The 22,610-nt window shown below is 46.1% G+C and overlaps 1 protein-coding gene across 1 annotated transcript; it reads left to right on the top strand.

Annotated features, from left to right (window-relative positions):
- Positions 1-958: 958 nt before the first annotated feature.
- LOC311105342 (spondin-2-like) lies at positions 959-19,881 on the top strand. The gene is made up of 6 exons (XM_084147466.1): positions 959-1,159; positions 9,595-9,814; positions 11,641-11,861; positions 17,673-17,864; positions 18,205-18,376; positions 18,573-19,881. The coding sequence occupies exons 2-6, from the start codon at positions 9,595-9,597 to the stop codon at positions 18,758-18,760; spliced, it is 993 nt and encodes a 330-aa protein (XP_084003592.1). The 5' UTR covers positions 959-1,159; the 3' UTR covers positions 18,761-19,881.
- The last annotated feature ends 2,729 nt before the right edge of the window (positions 19,882-22,610 follow it).

Here is a 22,610-nt window from a genome sequence, read left to right as displayed (position 1 = left end):
GTAAAACGAGAGAGAGGGATGGAGTGAAGGGAGGAGAAATGGAGATAGAGAGAAACAAGGAGCGATGGAAGATAAGTGTGGAACATTCTTTGGCTTAAATCATTCCTCCATCTATCTCTCCTCTTCCTCCTCACCTTCTCGCTTCCAGTTGTTTCCTAATAGAGGGTTCACTGTGAGGCAATAGTGGTCCAGTAACCCAGGCTGCTTCTCATCATTCCATCATAGAACAGTTTAGGAGAAGGACCATCCTTAGCTGTGGGATAAGCCCAGTCTTACACCCTGATCTTTGAGGTAGGCTCATTCACACTGAGCTTCATACTGAGCCCCAACACATGGATCAATAGCCAGCTCAGTAGTGGAGCAGTAATACGTTGTCCATGTGTTTGCCAGCTGTGGGGGGAATAGTTATTTCAAGACACAGACAGACATACTTTAACCCACTCTCCTTCACTTCACTGACCAGAGGAAGTTTGTCCAGTGGATTGACCACTAAGACTCAGCCCTGCTCCATGGATTATTACATGGACATCTCTTTTCCATAGCCAGACTGCTGATCTGTCATCATTAAACAACCAGACTCTTGGGATTTCTCTGCTCCAACTGTAACAGTTAAATGGTTCATGGAAAACGGAAATACTGTACAATAGGAATGCACTGACTGCCAAGTAAGATCTATTAAGTTGTGGGTAACATGGTGTTCATTACCTCGTCAGCAATATGAGGTTAGGGGTTACTGAGTTTACAGAGAGACAGTGGTAGAAGTTGTGTGTACACACAGAGAGTGGGAGAGAATGAGAAGGAGGGAGAAAGAGAGATAGATACTGTGGGGGGGGGGGGGGGGGGGGGGGGGGGGCTGTGCACTGCCTTTCCATACAAGGAGAGGTAGGGGGAGAGAAAGCCAAAGAGAGAGAGGGGGGAGGAGAAAAGGGGAATACAAGGGGATATGATGAAGGAGGAGGGTGGTAGAAAGGTAGATCTGGAGAGAGATAGAAGAGAGTGAGGGAGAAAGACTGATAAGGTCCCTGATCCTGCAACCACACAGAGTATAGAGAGAGAGAGAGAGAGAAGAAGAGAGAGAGTGGCTGGAGCTGAGTATTCCTGAGCTGTCCTGCAGTCTTGCTGATATATCCTCTGTCACTGTCCGACTCGTTCTGACCAGGTAAGAAACTCAATCTGTAGCCGTTAAGGCTCCATTCAGACACTGAGTACCAGCATGAGTATTAGTCAGCATGAATGTGTGGTTCTCTGTGTGTGTGTGTATGTACCGGTACCAACTGCACGTCTCTAAATGTTTTTATATTTGTGTGTAAGTCTGTATTTGTGCATCCCTGTGTGTGTGAGTCTGTATTTGTGCATCCCTGTGTGTGTGAGTCTGTATTTGTGCATCCCTGTGTGTGTGAGTCTGTATTTGTGCATCCCTGTGTGTGTGAGTCTGTATTTGTGCATCCCTGTGTGTGTGAGTCTGTATTTGTGCATCCCTGTGTGCGTGAGTCTGTATTTGTGCATCCCTGTGTGCGTGAGTCTGTATTTGTGCATCCCTGTGTGCGTGAGTCTGTATTTGCAGTATGTGTGTCGGTACAGTATGTGGATTGGTATAGTATGTGGGATGGTACAGTATGTGGGATGGTACAGTATGTGGGATGGTACAGTATGTGGGTTGGTACAGTATGTGGGTTGGTATAGTATGTGGGATGGTACAGTATGTGGGTTGGTATAGTATGTGGGTTGGTACAGTATGTGGGATGGTATAGTATGTGGGATGGTACAGTATGTGGGATGGTACAGTATGTGGGATGGTACAGTATGTGGGATGGTACAGTATGTGGGATGGTATAGTATGTGGGATGGTATAGTATGTGGGTTGGTACAGTATGTGGGATGATACAGTATGTGGGATGGTATAGTATGTGGGATGGTACAGTATGTGGGATGGTATAGTATGTGGGATGGTACAGTATGTGGGATGGTATAGTATGTGGGTTGGTATAGTATGTGGGATGGTATAGTATGTGGGATGGTACAGTATGTGGGATGGTACAGTATGTGGGATGGTACAGTATGTGGGATGGTATAGTATGTGGGATGGTATAGTATGTGGGTTGGTACAGTATGTGGGATGGTACAGTATGTGGGATGGTATAGTATGTGGGATGGTACAGTATGTGGGATGGTACAGTATGTGGGATGGTATAGTATGTGGGATGGTACAGTATGTGGGATGGTATAGTATGTGGGATGGTATAGTATGTGGGTTGGTACAGTATGTGGGATGGTACAGTATGTGGGATGGTATAGTATGTGGGATGGTACAGTATGTGGGTTGGTACAGTATGTGGGATGGTACAGTATGTGGGATGGTATAGTATGTGGGATGGTACAGTATGTGGGATGGTACAGTATGTGGGATGGTACAGTATGTGGGATGGTATAGTATGTGGGATGGTACAGTATGTGGGATGGTACAGTATGTGGGATGGTATAGTATGTGGATTGGTACAGTATGTGGGATGGTATAGTATGTGGGATGGTACAGTATGTGGGATGGTATAGTATGTGGGTTGGTATAGTATGTGGGATGGTATAGTATGTGGGATGGTACAGTATGTGGGATGGTACAGTATGTGGGATGGTACAGTATGTGGGATGGTATAGTATGTGGGATGGTATAGTATGTGGGTTGGTACAGTATGTGGGATGGTACAGTATGTGGGATGGTATAGTATGTGGGATGGTACAGTATGTGGGATGGTACAGTATGTGGGATGGTATAGTATGTGGGATGGTACAGTATGTGGGATGGTATAGTATGTGGGATGGTATAGTATGTGGGTTGGTACAGTATGTGGGATGGTACAGTATGTGGGATGGTATAGTATGTGGGATGGTACAGTATGTGGGTTGGTACAGTATGTGGGATGGTACAGTATGTGGGATGGTATAGTATGTGGGATGGTACAGTATGTGGGATGGTACAGTATGTGGGATGGTACAGTATGTGGGATGGTATAGTATGTGGGATGGTACAGTATGTGGGATGGTACAGTATGTGGGATGGTATAGTATGTGGATTGGTACAGTATGTGGGATGGTACAGTATGTCTCTCTCTCTGTCTCTGTCTCTGTCTGTCTGTCTGTCTGTCTGTCTCTCTGTCTCTCTCTCTCCTTCCTCTCTCTCTCTCCCCCCCCCCCTCTCTCTCTCTCTCTCTCTCTCTCCTGTCTCTCTCTCTTTCTCTCTCTCTCTTTCTCTCTCTCTCTCTCTCTCCAAACCCAGCCTGCATTCATCTGCACTTCTCCCATTTCACTTTCTGTAAACTCCTGCCTGCACTGTCCACACTGTGGTATGTCTTCAGCTTGCATTTGGAAGAGAGTAATAATATGACCTCCTTTAATGGTGTGTGTGTGTGTGTGTGTGTGACAGAGCCCTGCACTGCATGAGGTTGGTGTAACTACACAGTGTAAGAGCCCGAATGACCACAGGCACTCTGTTTGGCACCACTCCACATTTTATTGTGTTGTGCCCCAGAGAAACCCAGACAAACCGCTGTGTCTACGTCTGTTAGTGTGTCCCCTGATGAAAACTCATGCATGTTTACTGTAGCTGTGTGTCTGAGTATGAGGCTGTCTGGGATGTGTCTGAGTATGAGTCTGAGTATGAGGCTGTCTGGGATGTGTCTGAGTATGAGTCTGAGTATGAGGCTGTCTGGGATGTGTCTGAGTATGAGTCTGAGTATGAGGCTGTCTGGGATGTGTCTGAGTATGAGTCTGAGTATGAGGCTGTCTGGGATGTGTCTGAGTATGAGTCTGTCTGGGATGTGTCTGAGTATGAGGCTGTCTGGGATGTGTCTGAGTATGAGGCTGTCTGGGATGTGTCTGAGTAAGAGGCTGTCTGGGATGTGTCTGAGTATGAGGCTGTCTGGGATGTGTCTGAGTATGAGGCTGTCTGGGATGTGTCTGAGTATGAGTCTGTCTTGGATGTGTCTGAGTATGAGGCTGTCTGGGATGTGTCTGAGTATGAGTCTGAGTATGAGGCTGTCTGGGATGTGTCTGAGTATGAGTCTGTCTGGGATGTGTCTGGGCTGTGTCGGGATGTGTCTGAGTATGAGGCTGTCTGGGTGTGTCTGAGTATGAGGCTGTCTGGGATGTGTCTGAGTATGAGGCTGTCTGGGATGTGTCTGAGTATGAGGCTGTCTGGGATGTGTCTGAGTATGAGTCTGAGTATGAGGCTGTCTGGGATGTGTCTGAGTATGAGTCTGTCTGGGATGTGTCTGAGTATGAGGCTGTCTGGGATGTGTCTGAGTATGAGGCTGTCTGGGATGTGTCTGAGTATGAGTCTGTCTGGGATGTGTCTGAGTATGAGGCTGTCTGGGATGTGTCTGAGTATGAGGCTGTCTGGGATGTGTCTGAGTATGAGTCTGAGTATGAGGCTGTCTGGGATGTGTCTGAGTATGAGGCTGTCTGGGATGTGTCTGAGTATGAGGCTGTCTGGGATGTGTCTGAGTATGAGGCTGTCTGGGATGTGTCTGAGTATGAGGCTGTCTGGGATGTGTCTGAGTATGAGGCTGTCTGGGATGTGTCTGAGTATGAGTCTGAGTATGAGGCTGTCTGGGATGTGTCTGAGTATGAGGCTGTCTGGGATGTGTCTGAGTATGAGTCTGAGTATGAGGCTGTCTGGGATGTGTCTGAGTATGAGGCTGTCTGGGATGTGTCTGAGTATGAGGCTGTCTGGGATGTGTCTGAGTATGAGGCTGTCTGGGATGTGTCTGAGTTTGAGGCTGTCTGGGATGTGTCTGAGTTGGCTGATGATAATGAATGTGTTGGTGCTGTGACTGTTTGTCTGTGTCAGTGGTCTATGGTGGGTCTGTGGTGTGTCAATGATCTGTGGTGTGTCAGTGATCTGTGGTCTGTCAGTGGTCTGTGGTCTGTCTCTGGTGTGTCAGTGGTCAGTGGTATGTCTGTGCTGTGTCTGTGGTGTGTCAGTGGTGTGTCAGTGGTATGTGGCCTGTCTGTGGTTTGTCTGTGGTATGTCTGTGCTGTGTCAGTGGTCTGTGGTGTGTTAGTGGTCTGTGGTGTGTCAGTGGTCTGTGGCCTGTCTGTGGTATGTATGTGGTGTGTCAGTGGTCTGTGGTCTGTGGTCTGTCTCTGGTGTGTCAGTGGTCTGTGGTGTGTTAGTGGTCTGTGGTGTGTTAGTGGTCTGTGCTGTATCAGTGGTCTGTGCTGTATCAGTGGTCTGTGGTGTGTTAATGGTCTGTGGTATATCAGTGGTCTGTGGTGTGTTAGTGGTCTGTGCTCTATCAGTGGTCTGTGCTGTATCAGTGGTCTGTGCTGTATCAGTCGTCTGTGGTGTGTTAGTGGTCTGTGGTGTGTCAGTGGTCTGTGGTGTGTTAATCTTGGTGAGTCAGTTACTGGTATATTTCATCCTGTCCTGACTGCACTACCAGCCCTTATATTTCTAACGTCAGTTAAAGAGATTCATATCAGTCCCATATGATGGCATACTGGTTGTTGAGAGATTTGCACCAAACAACTTTCCATTGCCACTGTCTAGACTCCAGAGGGAAAGGGAGAGGGATATTGAAAGGTCGTTGCATGGTATATTATGTTTCTATAGGTTAACATATCTGCATGGTATATGATGTTTCTATAGGTTAACATATCTGCATGGTATATGATGTTTCTATAGGTTAACAGACCTGCATGGTATATGATGTTTCTATAGGTTAACATGTCTGAGCCCCATAAACAGCTGGCAGGCACAGAATGCAGACAGTTCAAACGAGCACACACACACACACACACACACACAAACCCATCATACAACACATTGTCCCTGAATCCTATTTCTAGTGCCAGATATTGTTACCTCTAATGTAGGCTGCTCCAAAACTCGACTGTTTTTCTCGTGGCGTATCACGAGTAGGCTGCAGCGATAGGTCACTGTCTGCAGCCGTATATGTCAGCATGTTACCCATTCCCTTTTCCATCTAAACCTATATTATGAACCGCAAAGTTTAACAGGCAACCATAAAAATACCATGAGTATGGAGGCAGAGAGGAACCTGCTTTGATCGCACAGTTCTGTCATCTGATCATCTCAGCAGCTGTAGCTCCGCTGTACCAGTACTGTAGGGAGAAGGGACTGGTCACATTAGCCAGTACTGCAGAGAGAAGGGACTGGTCACATTAGCCAATACTGCAGAGAGAAGGGACTGGTCACATTAGCCAGTACTGTAGGGAGAAGGGACTGGTCACATTAGCCAATACTGCAGAGAGAAGGGACTGGTCACATTAGCCAGTACTGCAGAGAGAAGGGACTGGTCACATTAGCCAGTACTGTAGGGAGAAGGGACTGGTCACATTAGCCAGTACTGTAGGGAGAAGGGACTGGTCACATTAGCCAGTACTGTAGGGAGAAGGGACTGGTCACATTAGCCAGTACTGCAGAGAGAAGGGACTGGTCACATTAGCCAGTACTGCAGAGAGAAGGGACTGGTCACATTAGCCAGTACTGCAGGGAGAAGGGACTGGTCACATTAGCCAGTACTGTAGGGAGAAGGGACTGGTCACATTAGCCAGTACTGCAGGGAGAAGGGACTGGTCACATTAGCCAGTACTGCAGAGAGAAGGGACTGGTCACATTAGCCAGTACTGCAGGGAGAAGGGACTGGTCACATTAGCCAGTACTGTAGGGAGAAGGGACTGGTCACATTAGCCAGTACTGTAGGGAGAAGGGACTGGTCACATTAGCCAGTACTGCAGAGAGAAGGGACTGGTCACATTAGCCAGTACTGCAGAGAGAAGGGACTGGTCACATTAGCCAGTACTGCAGAGAGAAGGGACTGGTCACATTAGCCAATACTGTAGGGAGAAGGGACTGGTCACATTAGCCAATACTGCAGAGAGAAGGGACTGGTCACATTAGCCAATACTGCAAAGAGAAGGGACTGGTCACATTAGCCAGTACTGCAGAGAGAAGGGACTGGTCACATTAGCCAATACTGCAGAGAGAAGGGACTGGTCACATTAGCCAGTACTGCAGAGAGAAGGGACTGGTCACATTAGCCAATACTGCAGAGAGAAGGGACTGGTCACATTAGCCAATACTGCAGGGAGAAGGGACTGGTCACATTAGCCAGTACTGCAGAGAGAAGGGACTGGTCACATTAGCCAATACTGCAGAGAGAAGGGACTGGTCACATTAGCCAATACTGCAGGGAGAAGGGACTGGTCACATTAGCCAGTACTGCAGAGAGAAGGGACTGGTCACATTAGCCACACACATAGGAAGCGTCCCAAATGGCACCCTATTCCCTACATAGTGCACTACTCACTCTCTATAGGTCTCTGGTCCAAAGCAGTGCACTACATTGGGAATAGAGTGCCATTTGGGATGCAGCCATAGACACTCTGAGGGCAGTCTGAGAATAAGCTGGAAAACCACTTTCCCCTCTTCAGTCCTGCTTTGGTCCAGGACGGTCAATATTCAGACTATGACAGAGAGAAGGAAGCGCCAATGTAGTCATAGTCTATTCCCTCACTGTACAGAGCGGAAACCATGCTGCCTACACACACCCTAGTGTGGACAGTATGCATGCATGCAAACACGCATACAGACACAGGCACCCAAAATGCATACACACACGCACTCACGCACACATTTACACACACTGAAAATAACCTTATTCTGTTATTTTAATTCTACCTGCCTAATAAACAGGGCGGTAAATCAGGATAGGGGCTAGGCTATGGGGGGAAGGTAGGGATGAGGGCGGGGGACAGAGGGGCGGGGGACAGAGGGACATGCAGCGTGGCTCAGGCAGAACAGCTGATTTACATCATCTCCAGGAGCATCATAAACCTGCTAAAGGCCTGCTGGACAATGGCAGAGTACAGGGAACTGGGACACACACACATACACACACATACAGTATATGCACATGCATAAACAGTACGCTCACATGCATGTGCACCTGCATGTACACAGATGTCTCTCCCAGCCAGATGTCTTTGTAGACAAACAATGTTCATATACAGTGGGGGGAAAAAGTATTTAGTCAGCCACCAATTGTGCATGTTCTCCCACTTAAAAAGATGAGAGAGGCCTGTAATTTTCATCATAGGTACACGTCAACTATGACAGACAAATTGAGGAAAAAAATCCAGAAAATCACATTGTAGGATTTTTTATGAATTTATTTGCAAATTATGGTGGAAAATAAGTATTTGGTCACCTACAAACAAGCAAGATTTCTGGCTCTCACAGACCTGTAACTTCTTCTTTAAGAGGCTCCTCTGTCCTCCACTCGTTACCTGTATTAATGGCACCTGTTTGAACATGTTATCAGTATAAAAGACACCTGTCCACAACCTCAAACAGTCACACTCCAAACTCCACTATGGCCAAGACCAAAGAGCTGTCAAAGGACACCAGAAACAAAATTGTAGACCTGCACCAGGCTGGGAAGACTGAATCTGCAATAGGTAAGCAGCTTGGTTTGAAGAAATCAACTGTGGGAGCAATTATTAGGAAATGGAAGACATACAAGACCACTGATAATCTCCCTCGATCTGGGGCTCCACATCTGGGACCAGGACGACTGATCCGTGTAAAGGAAAGAATGAATGGGGCCATGTATCGTGAGATTTTGAGTGAAAACCTCCTTCCATCAGCAAGGGCATTGAAGATGAAACGTGGCTGGGTCTTTCAGCATGACAATGATTCCAAACACACCGCCCGGGCAACGAAGGAGTGGCTTCGTAAGAAGCATTTCAAGGTCCTGGAGTGGCCTAGCCAGTCTCCAGATCTCAACCCCATAGAAAATCTTTGGAGGGAGTTGAAAGTCTGTGTTGCCCAGCGACAGCCCCAAAACATCACTGCTCTAGAGGAGATCTGCATGGAGGAATGGGCCAAAATACCAGCAACAGTGTGTGAAAAGACTTACAGAAAACGTTTGACCTGTGTCATTGCCAACAAAGGGTATATAACAAAGTATTGAGAAACTTTTGTTATTGACCAAATACTTGTTTTCCACCATAATTTGCAAATAAATTCATAAAAAATCCTACAATGGGATTTTCTGGATTTTTTTTCTCTCATTTTGTCTGTCATAGTTGATGTGTACCTATGATGAAAATTACAGGCCTCTCTCATCTTTTTAAGTGGGAGAACTTGCACAATTGGTGGCTGACTAAATACTTTTTTACCCACTGTATGGTATGGGCCACTCTCCCAGCCAGTCTGCAAGCGTTATGTCTATCCTTAGAATGTGAGCCATGTTTATTTTGGACCAGGGTCTTATGCAGACATTACAGTGACAGTGATGAATGCTAACAGTTCGATGGCCTCTACCCTCTACCTTGCCCTCTGACTGCCCCTTCCCTGACACACATACACCTGATGATCAGTTTACCGAACTGCCCCAAATCCTGACCTGGAGTCTTAGGGTCGTGACTCCCTAAAAACATGCCACTTCGATACAGCTACGACCGGAAGTGACTTTTCGTTGCAGGTTAGGAGAGCATTTTCGCTAACCCTAACCCTTTTCCTGTTGAGGACACTTTCGATTGACACTTGTCTTCTCTCTGTGTCCACTTTAGATGATGTCATCGGAACTCCTGTCCTTTTGTTGGCTGCAACAGCTGCTGGTGGTGCTCCTGAAGCTCACCCTGTCCTCCGCCGGACCGACCAATTGGACAGAGTGTACGGCTAGAGGTCCTGCCTCCTACATCCTGGTCTTTACGGGTCACTGGAGCCCCCAGACGTTCCCTAAACAGTACCCACTGTTCCGTCCCCCTGCACAGTGGTCCAAACTCATAGGTAAGATGAGCCACCAACTCAGTCTAAAATCAGGCCCTAGCCACTACCAGACACTTCATGAAACCCCTTTGATGATCAGAAAGAAGTGGATGTGAACACATACAGCATAAACTCCTTACAGTATTCCAAACCATATTGGTAGTGTCTCAATGACATATAATGGCCTCCTCTCTTTGCCTTTTTCCCCTCATAACAACTGGTTGGTGAAAGGAAAGGACACTCATCACTCAAGTCCTTTCACATCAGGGCTCCCAATTAAAAAGGGGGAATGAGGGGGGCTATTTTGAGAGAGAGAGAGAGAGAGAGGAGGAGGGGGGGGGGGAGGAGGGAGAGAGAGAGGAGGAGGAGGAGGGGGGGGAGAGAGAGAGAGAGACTGAGACTCAAGGAACTCTTGTGGTGAGTTGACAGGCCAGGTAAATAAAAGGCTGCTTTGTCCTCAGCAGGCTTAGGTCGAGCCTTGAGAGTGGCATGTCTCCATTTGTGGTCATACTCCCCCCCCCCCCCCCCCCCTTCAGAGAGCTGATCAGGGATAGTAGACCAGTCAGGGATACTGGCTCGACCTTCTCCTTTCCACACCTGATCATGTGTTGCGAGGTTTGAGGGCTCACAGCTGGCCAGTTAAACCCCGCCTCTCAAAAGAGAGAGAGTGGTGAGGCTAAATACTGCCAGATGATGCAGGGCGGGTATCTCTCTCTCTCTCTCTCTCTCTCTCTCTCTCTCTCTCTCGCTCTCCTTCTCTCTCGCCTTCTTCTCTCCATCTGGGGGCTGCTGGGGTCCTGGAGGCATATGGGGGCTAAGATGGTTTTTAGGGTGTGGTGGGGTCAGATGGCTTACCTCACTCAGGGAGGGGGGAAGCTCTGCTGCTCTGCCTTGCCAACATGGATGGATGGCAGATGTGTGTATGTGCCAGAGATGTGTGTATGTGCCAGAGATGTGTGCGGGTGCCACACTTGCTCTCTGCATCACTGTCTGTGGCCGCTGTTGGTTTGTCTGGCTTCCAGAACTCCCAGCCATGCCCTGTCAGCCTGCCAGAGGGTGATGGCCTGTTTCTGCATATAGAGACCATAACCGTACACATACTGTAGGCCCTGGGGACAAGGACATGTCTCTGATGGCTTTAGACTGGAGGGGACCAGGGGGTCAGGGACATGGGACAAGGGAAGAAAGTTTGGGAGTTAGGGGTCTAGGAGTTGAGGAGGGGGATCGTTCATTTGCAAGAAGAATTTGAAACGTGACGTATTATTATTGAGTTTCAGGGACTTGACGCTTGTGGGAAACCTGTTAGTATGGAAATTAAATTAAGTGTGTAAGTGACAGTGGTTGAGGAGAAACAGGATAGTGTGTGATGTGTGTTTTTTTGGGTGCATTGGGAGTGTGTGTGTACATGCGTGCGTGTGGTGAGGTAAGGCAGAGATGTTATGAGACAGACTGAGACTGTGTGGTCGTTAGTTCGTCTGGCTGACCCTCTGCAAGCCTTATAATCAGGTCACGCGTGGCTTATAATGGGGAGTGACAGGACAAAGAACAGAAATCTGACTCAGAATCAGTTCTTAAGGGCAAAGAGAGAACAAAGGCAATCATCCCTCTCAAAGTAAAGAGAACAGTGGGTCTGTGAGATATCAGAAAGGGGGGGTAAAGATCTTAGTATGAGTAAAGGTCTTGGTATGAGTAAAGATCTTGGTATGCGTAAAGGTCTTGGTATTAGTAAAGATGTTGAATGCAGTGAGATGAACTGATGCTAGATGAAATAATAATGACATTAAGGAAGGAGAGATGTGTTTTCAGAGGATTAGAAAAGAACCTGTCTTCCTGTCCTCTCCCAACAGCTATCACCCATAACAAGCAGCACCGGCTGTTTCAGGAGGGGGCGCTGGCTAGTATAGGGGTGCAGAACTTCGCTGAGGTCGGGGTGACGGTAGAGCTGGTGAAGGGGGCGAAGGATGCCAGGAAGAGACGGGCTGTCGGTGCCATGTACAGAACAGCGGGCATCGCCACTGGCATTGGGCACAGCTCCACAGAACTGCTGCTGCAACCACGGAGCCCACTGGTAGGCATGACACACACACACAGGCACACACACACAGGCACACACACACACACAGGCACACACACACACAGGCACACACACACAGGCACACACACACACACACAGGCACACACACACACAGACACAGGCACACACACACACACAGACACAGGCACACACACACATAGACACAGGCACACACACACACACACACAGACACAGGCACACACACACACACACACACACACACACACACACACACGTTGGTTTTACTATCCAAGTGGGGACCGGAAAATGTATTCCCATTCAAAATCCTATTTTCCCTAACCCTTAACCTAACCCTAAACCTAACCCTAGCTCCTACTCCTAATTCTAACCCTAATTGTAAACCTAATCCTAACCCCTTACCCTAATTCTAACCCTAAACCTAACCCATAAGCCTAAAATAGCCTTTTTCCTTTTGGGGACTGGCTAAATGTTTGTTTTTGGAACCCAAAAGGATAGTAAAGTTAGACGGCAGACACACACACACACACACACACACACACACATACACGTTTTGTTATTCTATCCTAGTGGGTTTGTTATTCTATCCTAGTGGGGATCTAAAATTAATTTCCATTCAAAATCCTATTTTCCCTAACCCTTACCTTAACCCAAACTATAAACCTAAACCTAACTTCTTACCCTAATTCTAACCCTAATTGTAACCCTAAACCTAACCCCTAAGCTTAAAATAGCCCTTGTCCTCATGGGGATGTGGGAAATGTCCCCACAAGGGAGAATTGTGGGGACTTTGGGGGATTTTAGGTCCCCACAAGGATAGAAAAACCAACACGCACATGCACACACACACACACCACTATTTACACACACGTTATAACTTTCCATAAACCTCTCCACAACCCTTTCCATAGTCCAGTTCCTCTCTCTCTCTAAATATACGGACACGCCATGACTTTATCAACTCTGTTCCGCTCTCCGCTCCCACCACAAAGTCTAAGCGACAACAACTCCTCAACTCAATCCATAGTCAACTCATGACCCGGATGAGGGTGGGGCTGGGACTGGGAGGGATGCTAGCCAGGCTAGGTGGGTTCTAGGCTGCCTGGGGCTGAGGCTGGGACTGGGAGGGATGCTAGCCAGGCTAGGTGGGTTCTAGGCTGCCTGGGGCTGAGGCTGGGACTGGGAGGGATGCTAGCCAGGCTAGGTGGGTTCTAGGCTGCCTGGGGCTGAGGCTGGGACTGGGAGGGATGCTAGCCAGGCTAGGTGGGTTCTAGGCTGCCTGGGGCTGAGGCTGGGACTGGGAGGGATGCTAGCCAGGCTAGGTGGGTTCTAGGCTGCCTGGGGCTGAGGCTGGGACTGGGAGGGATGCTAGCCAGGCTAGGTGGGTTCTAGGCTGCCTGGGGCTGAGGCTGGGGTTGGGACTGGGACTGGGAGGGATGCTAGCCAGGCTAGGTGGGTTCTAGGCTGCCTGGGGCTGCTGTCTGCTTCTGGTGGATGTTTGTTTTTCCTCGCACTTAGTTGAGGACTGAAGTGGAGAGAGGGGAAGAGAAGGGGAGAGAAGTGGAAAGGGGAAGAGAAGTGGAGAGAGGGGAAGAGAGGGGGAGAAGTGGAAGGTGGGTAGTTCCTGGAGGTTTGGAAATGGAAGAGGCACAGTGTGGTGCTGGTGACCAACAGTTTGTTTATTAGTAATTCCACCCCCTGTCTGCACCTGGAGCCTGGAGCACAAACAACCCCCATGAAAAGCATCTCCCTCCAGTGCTGGCTGCCCCATACTGAAGGCTAGCATTTGTCTGCCATTCTCTGATCTGTGCTGACTGTGATGTTTGTGCTGGTTTGGCCAATCTGTTTCTAGATCAGTGGGCAGCAAGGCTGAGAACGGGGGCATGGAGATGTGTCTACCTTTGTGTGGAACGTAACAATGATGGATCAAATTGTCCGTATCTGGAAATACACAAAGAGAAACACACGTAGGCTAATGCACACATGCTCACACACACACACACACACACACAGTGTTGCTGATCTGTTTGTGTTGGTAGACACAAATAATGTGTAGGCCTACAGCAGCTACAACTGCATTTCAGATACACTTGTATGTCTTAGTGGGGCGCATATCTTTCTTGTGTTATTCTATAAAACGACAGTTGTTGATGTGTACGGCTACATTTCAAATAAATGTTTGTACATTTAAACAGCAGTAGGACCAATCTACCTTGTGTTATTAGGGCTCTAAGCAATACTATTTGTGCCCCCCCATGGATTTAAAATGCCCCCTCAGGTATGTCATCCTGTTGCGGAGCCTGACACACACACACACACACACACACACACACACACACACACACACACACACACACAACCACTCTCACACATCCTCTATTCCACTAAGCAAACACATTCACAATGCTCCAAAAATCTCATGATTCTCATCTTCAAATTCATAAAAACCCCACTCTACATAATTGGAACCAGACAACAACGAACAACTCACCAATTACCAGAACCAATCCAGTCTACTCTGCATGAGGAAACCACTGCATTTCCACAGATTAGTGCTACCAGAGAAAATGGGACAGTAATGCATATTTCCCCTAAACTTCTGGTACTGCCAGGTTTGGGTGGGTTGAGGTTGGGGATTTTTCATTCTCTGTACCTGAGGCTGCGATTATGTGGGCCCTGGGGAGATCATGCCTAGATGGAGTGCGAGTGTGATTATTAGGTATCCGTGTGTGTCAGCGAGTGTCTCTGGCCTTCAAGTACAAACCGCTGCGCCCACCGTGGACAGATCAAGCCAGAGCGTGCTAAGATAGATACACTGTTCTCCCACTCGCTGCACAGTTACAGCCTTATTCTAAAATTGATTAAATAAATAAAAATCCTCATCATTCTACACAATACCCCATAATAACAAAGCAAAAACCGGTATTTAGATTTTTTTGCAAATGTATATATATATATTTTTAAAGATCCCTTATTTACATAAGTATTCAGACCCTTTGCTATGATAATAATAATATGCCATTTAGCAGACGCTTTTATCCAAAGCGACTTACAGTCATGCGTGCATACATTTTTTTTTGTGTATGGGTGGTCCCGGGGATCGAACCCACTACCTTGGCGTTACAAGCGCCGTGCTCTACCAGCTGAGCTACAGAGGACCACCTATGAGACTCGAAATTGAGCCTTGAGTGGCCCAGCCAGAGCCCAGACTTGAACCCGATCGAACATCTCTGGAGAGACCTGAAAATAGCTGTGCAGCGACGCTCCCCATCCAACCTGGCAGAGCTTGAGAGGATCTGCAGAGAAGAATGGGAGAAACTCCTCATATACAGGTGTGCCAAGCTTGTAGCGTCATACCCAAGAAGACTTGAGGCTGTAATCGCTGCCAAAGGTGCTTCAACAAAGTGCTGAGTAAAGGGTCTGAATACTTATGTAAATGTGATATTTCAGGGTTTAAAAAAATATACATTTACAAACATTTCTAAAAAAACTGTTTTTGTTTTGTCATTATGGGGAATTGTGTAGATTAATGAGGGGAAAAAACAATTTAATCAATTTTAGAATAAGGCTGTAACATAACAAAATGTGGAAAAAGTCAAGGGGTCTGAATAATTTCCGAATGTCGTGGTCAAAAGTTGAGAATTACATTTACATTTTAGTAATTTAGCAGACGCACTTATCCAGAGCGACTTACAGTTAGTGAGTGCATAATTTTTTTTTCATCCTGGTCCCCCGTGGGAAACGAACCCACAACTCTACAGAATGACACAGGTATTAATTTTCACAAAGTCTGCTGCCTCTGTTTTTATGATGGCAATTTGCATATACTCCAGGATGTTATGAAGAGTGATCAGATGAATTGCAATTAATTGCAAAGTCCCTCTTTGCCATGAAAATTAACTTAATCCCCCAAAAACATTTCCACTGCATTTCAGCCCTGCCACAAAAGGACCAGCTGACATCATGTCAGTGATTCTCTCGTTAACACAGATGAGTGTTGACGAGGACAAGGCTGGAGATCATTCTGTCATGCTGATTGAGTTAGAATAACAGACTGGAAGCTTTAAAAGGAGGGTGGTGCTTGAAATCATTGTTCTTCCTCTGTTAACCATGGTGACCTGCAAGGAAACACGGCCGTCATCATTGCTTTGCACAAAAAGGGCTTCACAGGCAATGATATTGCTGCTAGTAAGATTGCACCTAAATCAACCATTTATCGGATCATCAAGAACTTCAAGGAGAGAGGTTCAATTGTTGTGAAGAAGGCTTCAGGGCGCCCAAGAAAGTCCAGCAAGCGCCAGGACCGTCTCCTAAAGTTGATTCAGCTGTGGGATCGGGGCACCACCAGTGCAGAGCTTGCTCAGGAATGGCAGCAGGCAGGTGTGAGTGCATCTGCACGCACAGTGAGGCGAAGACTTTTGGAGGATGGCCTGGTGTCAAGAAGGGCAGCGAGGAAGCCACTTCTCTCCAGGAAAAACATCAGCGACAGACTGATATTCTGCAAAAGGTACAGGGATTGGACTGCTGAGGACTGTGGTAAAGTCATTTTCTCTGATGAATCCCCTTTCCGATTGTTTGGGGCAGCCGGAAAACACCTTGTCCGGAGAAGACAAGGTGAGCGCTACCATCAGTCCTGTGTCATGCCAACAGTAAATCATCCTGAGACCATTCATGTGTGGGGTTGCTACTCAGCCAAGGAAGTGGGGTCACTCACAATTTTGCCTAAGAATACAGTCATGAATAAAGAATGGTACCAACACATCCTCCGAGAGCAACTTCTCCCAACCATCCAAGAACAGTTTGGTAATTGATAAAGTAGGAGGAATTCCTGGAAAAAAACAGTTTGAGAGAAGGCTTCAAAAGATGAGAGGAAGAATGGAGGCATATGAGCGAGGGACGGAGGCATATGAGCGAGGGACGGAGGCATGTGAGCGAAGGACGGAGGCATATGAGCAAAGGAAGGAGGCATATGAGTGAAGGACGGAGGCATATGAGCGAGGGACGGAGGCATATGAGCGGAGGACGGAGGCATATGAGCGAAGGACGGAGGCATATGAGCAAAGGACGGAGGCATATGAGCGAAGGGAATGAGGAGGTCAGACTCTTAAAGCGAATGGAACAGTAGAGATGTCGATAGTCTCTCTGTGTCCTCCTGAGTACTGGGATCCCTCATCCGCTTTTACCTGCTGTTGCTGCTTCCCAGAGGCCCAACTTTCCAAACCACACCACCGTAATGCACTAGTTTAATGTCTGTCCCATCCTACCCCATCCTAGCCCATCATTTTACATTACATTTTAGTCATTTAGCAAAAGCACTTATCCAGAGCGACTTACAGGAGCAATAAGCCTTGTTGAAGGGCACATCGACAGATTTTTCACCTACTCAGCTCGGGGATTCAAACCGGCAACCTTTCGGTTACTGGCCCAACGCACTTAACAGCTAGGCTACCTGGCTCCCCATCCTCCGCCACACTACCTCATCCAAGCCCATCCATCCTCCCCCACACTACCCCAACCAAGCTCATCCATCCTCCCCCATCCAAGCCCGTCCACCCCACCCAATCTTGTCCCAGCCCAGCCCAGCCCAGCCCAGAGCCCTGAATAGCGGCCATTTAACCCCATACAGGAAACAGCGGACACACTTCAGGGTTTTACACAACCAGGACCAATTTTGTCCACCCTTGTGTGTGTTAGCTTCAGCTATAATCCTGTCTTATTAGCACAGCCAATATTACACAAACAGGATCTGAATAGTGTACTGTAACTAAACTCTCTCATTCCCACTCTCCCCCTCCTTTCCTTCCCTCCCTCTCTCTATGGACACAGCTCTCTCTGATGGTGAAAGTGATCCCCAGCCCTGATTGGTTCGTGGGGATGGACAGTCTCAACCTCTGTGAAGGCGGCCAGTGGAAACAGGAAGTGACCCTTGACCTCCAACCCTTTGACGCGGGAACAGACAGCGGCTTCACGTTCTCCTCACCTAACTACCCCACCGTCCCCCAGGAAAACATCACACGGGTGAGACAGACGACTTCTCCCCTCTTTTCACTTTCACCTTAGGTGGAAAAAGGGCCATGGAGGTTACCCCTTCTTCTATAATGACTAGCTTTAAATAGACCAAACGTAGCCTGTATAGGGGAGGCGGGCCACCCTCTATTATGTAGGTATACTGCTACCATTACCCTAACATGAAAGACTTGAAAGTGTAGGCCTAATTGAGTTTTTTCCACTAACATAATGTCACAATTCAAGCACACAGCTTTGAATTATTAATAAGTACTGATAATAATCTGTGATTTTATTTTGTGTTTTAGGGTTTGATGTTGACAGTTTTCTATATGCTGTTGTCCCCTTCCAGATAACTTCCCAGATGCCCAACCACCCAGCCAACTCCTTCTACTACCCCCGTCTCACAGAGCTCCCGCCCATAGCCTCAATACGGCTAACCAGACAGAGCCGTTCATCCTCCCGTCAAACTCCCATGTCCAATCACATTCTGCCTCAACCTATCCACCCTCAACACTTCTCAGGTAGGTTTACATGGACACGGTCATGTGCATGCCTCTCTTTTAAATCTCTCTCTTTCTCTCTCTCTCTCTGTGTGTTTATCACAATTCAGTGTATTTCTGTGTTATTCATTCACTACATTCTCTCTCTCTCTCTCTCTCTCTCTCTCTCTCTCTCTCTCTCTCTCTCTCTCTCTCTCTCTTTCTATCCACCTCCCAGAGACACCTTTGGACTGTGAGGTGTCTCTGTGGTCGTCCTGGGGTCTGTGTCTGGGGCCCTGCTCCAGGGGAGGGGTCCGCCACCGTACCCGCTACATCCTCCTGTGGCCGGCTAACACTGGAGCCCCCTGTCCTGAGCTGGAGGAACAGACTGAGTGCACGCCACACAACTGCCTGAAGCCCCAGTGACCCATGGTTGAGTAGGGTGAAGTTGCCCCTAGACACTGATCTAAAGTATTTTAGGTTTAGGCCAGTAAGGTTCGGATTCGGTTGGGGACGGTATGCTGATCTTAGAACTGTTCTTAGGGGGAAATTCTAGTTGGAGCAACTCCCATGCCCGTCTCCAAGGTAACACTGGGACTCATACACAGTGCCGGACTCCACAAACAGAAAACAATAATGCAAGCAATGGACTCTTTCACTGCAGAATGCCAGTTTAGTCTTAAATGGAGTTGACTTTTTGATGTGGTCTTGGTATAGAGTACTCTACCAATCTAAATTCCAACCAGTCCTCCAATACATTTCCTTGAGGACTTGTATTAAGAAACACTGTTGTTGACCGATGACAAGCATCCACATGACAAAAGAGAACAATGACATTATCAGTGGACATGACAAGCATCCACATGACAAAAGAGAACAATGACATTATCAGTGGACATGAGCGACACAAAGCTATGTAGAGTATGTCCTTGCACATAAATAATACTCTCTTACTTTGTGGAACCTGGGGCATTGATTTACATGGGAATCCTACACGATGCTCAGCTCAGCGCACAGCCATCATTCAACAACCACACAGACAAATTTATAAATACCCTTTTCACAAGACACAACTGAAGGCTAACTATAGCCTGGTACCCCATGTCAGGAAACCCAAGCCAAGTTGGAGCGAGGCGGTTTTATAAAAGAAAAATGGAGACCGTTTTTTTTAGCAGTTATATCTGTTTACTCTCTTTCAATTTGTAGGACACATTTTGTATATACTGTATGTTATGTTGTGTCTTGTGTAACTCATGATGAAATAAATACATATGAAGGTGTTTTCTGTAAATAGAAACGTCTTTGATATTTGGTTTCTGACAATGCCAAGGGAGCTGAACAGCCTTAACGTGTTAGTTATGAAAAGGCCTTGTCCAAATGTGAAACTCCTGTCACACTGAAGAACACCCTTGAATTATGTCTAATAGGAGTTCCAGTAATCCACAAAGACATCCATTTATTTGTATCATGTGTAATTTTAACAGTATTGACACTTCTTTATTGGTCTGGCTAAGGCCTTTACCTACTAAATAAAGACATTAAACGTCATGGACATTGATTCAGTAAATGAAGGCTATGTCATATCAACAGATATACAAGAGGGAAAAGCACTACACTCTTAATGTTGAATGAAAGAAAATGCATTTGTAGCACTATTCAGTGGGCCTTATGGAGGACTAAAAGTGCCACAATTAAATAAATAAATACACCATTAAATAATTACTTAAATGTGTCATTAATTAATTCAAATTAGAATTAAATACATAAATGTGTAATTAAATGTATCATTAATTAATTCAAATACCGATTCATTTAATGTAAAATACATATATAATTATTTCACTATTTACATTTACATTTCATGATCCTGCATTGCAGTGATTCATGAATTACTTAAAACTGTCAAACTGACCCATCAAAGTCAGTGGGCGGGGCTAACGCGAATCTAGTCTGATCCATTGCTTTGGTCTGAAGTAGAGTAGGCCAACCTGGATAGAGACAATGGAGGATCTCCGTGAACTTTCCAGGGAGTTGGTTAGAGACATTTTAAACTTAGCAGAGGATGTAGAAGCAGGACCTGCTGACATTATCCGGAATTGATTTGTCTTGGCTTGATGCAGAGGGTAACCAATCAGGCGTTAGGTTCCGCCTACCAACTTTTGATGGGTCAGTTTGACAGTTTTAAGTAATTCAGGAAGCACTCCAACGCAGGACCATGAAATGTAAATGTAAATAGTGAAATTATTATATATGTATTTTACATAAAATGAATCGGTATTTGAATTAATTAATGACACATTTAATAACACATTTATGTATTTAATTCTAATTTTAATTAATTAATGACACATTTAAGTAATTATTTAATGGTGTATTTATTTATTTAATTGTGGCACTTTTAGTCCTCCATAGGGCCTAAGCCTTGTCCAAGCCACAATCAAGCTTGGTGTACAAGTACATTCCCTGGACAGGACGTTACAGATTCCGCGATAGAAATGTAAAGGTAATTTACGATTGAGCCGACATATACAGCGTTTACTGTGAATGTAGTCTTTGCTAACGCGGGAACATTACATGTCAATCACGCTGTAAAGCTGAACTTCAGCAATGCGGATTGAATAGAGCCCCAAGTCTGTATCACCATTCAAAGCTCAATAATTTATGCTAATCAATAGTGCTGGCTGAACACAGATTCAGTTTTCAAAACCTTGTACACAATAAACACTCTTCATACTCGAATAATGAATGATCAAACAACTGTTCTATTTCATGATGCATTTATATCTTGCTTTTATTATCTCCATCTACGACTGAGTGCTGTGCCTGTCACATGGTCTTTGGACATGCTGTGCGTTTTTAAATGTTATGGCACCACCTTGTGGTTGACACTGGGACACATGAATTTTCTTGTAGGGGTCGGCGTGGGCCCCCCCCCCCCCAAAAAAAACAACAACAAAGAAATATATATTTTTTAAGAAACTCAGTCAGGCTTTCAACTTACTATTGTAGTAGAATGCACAAGCTGCAATTTCGATATTGGGTAGTGCATAATCAGTTTTCCTCTTGTCATTTCAGTCATTGCCTATCTTAGAGAGCCTATTTATAACTTGTCAGAAATGTCCAGATCAACTAGCCCATGTCACCTAACGTTTTATAGCTAGGATTTTTAGCCCATAATTTTTTTTGTAATGTTTGAGTCACTTAAACATCACATGAATACACATTTGACATGGCAAAATGTATAGATTTGCAAGAAAATTAGCTTTAAAACGGCTAAATGTTCTCTGTCCCCATGACAATGTGTAGAATTGCAGGAAATAAGCTTTAAACCTGCAAAATGTTCTCTTCGCCAACAAGAGGGGTGTGAACAGTTTGTGTCATGGACAGTGCTTGTGCCCATAGAAATAGACGTGGGGTGCGAGATGTTCCCCAATGCTGGAAGGGGGGCCTGATCTAAAAAGTTTTGGAACCCCTGTTGTAGATGACAATCTCAATCATTTCACCATGCAATGCAAGACTGCAAAAGTAATCACGCACTGTCAAACAGGACAGGGAAATGAATGCCATCAAATAAAAAAGGTGAAGGTAAAAAATGTATGCTTTACTAGAGTGCACATGAAATGTAAATGGTAGTACTAGGTCTATAATGTTAGGGTGGTGCCACAGTCTTATGGGGCCCTCAATCATGACTTCAGCAGAATTGGAGGTCCATTCAGAGCAGTGGATTTACATCGTTTCAAAGTTATATCATCTCCAACTGGTAAAACCCCACACTAAAATGTATGTGGTAGACTGTGAACCAAATTGACATATTGGCAGTTTGTGGGTGAAGGAGAGCAAAGGGTAAATAATTACTGCTTCTAAACGCTGTGTGTCTGCGTTCTAGAGTATACCGCATCTCTGTGGAGTCCAGGCAGAAGTAATTTTGCTCAGGATTTTTTTTTGGGGATTTCCGTTTTAGGCTAAATGTTATTTTTTTCTCCAGATAGCCAGACACTTTGGCTGTGTTTACACAGGCAGCACACTTCTGATATATATATTTTTCCAATAATTGGTATTTTGAATCATATCATATCTTTTCATATCAGCTCTTTTCAGAGCTGATCTGATTGGTCAAATGACCAATTAGTGAAAAAAATATCAGAATTGGGCTGGCTGTGTAAACGCAGCCTTTTACTTGGCATTCCAGATTAAACAGGTTATGTGTAATACCTGATATGAACCAGCATGAGTCGCTGTTGCAATTCACACGCTCGCTATCTCCGCAGTGGCGCTT

Source organism: Coregonus lavaretus, assembly GCF_964263955.1.
Source record: "Coregonus lavaretus genome assembly, chromosome: 29".
Classification (NCBI taxonomy): Eukaryota; Metazoa; Chordata; class Actinopteri; order Salmoniformes; family Salmonidae; genus Coregonus; species Coregonus lavaretus.
Note: the sequence above shows the minus strand (reverse complement) of the source record. Positions and strands in the feature narration are given on the sequence as shown.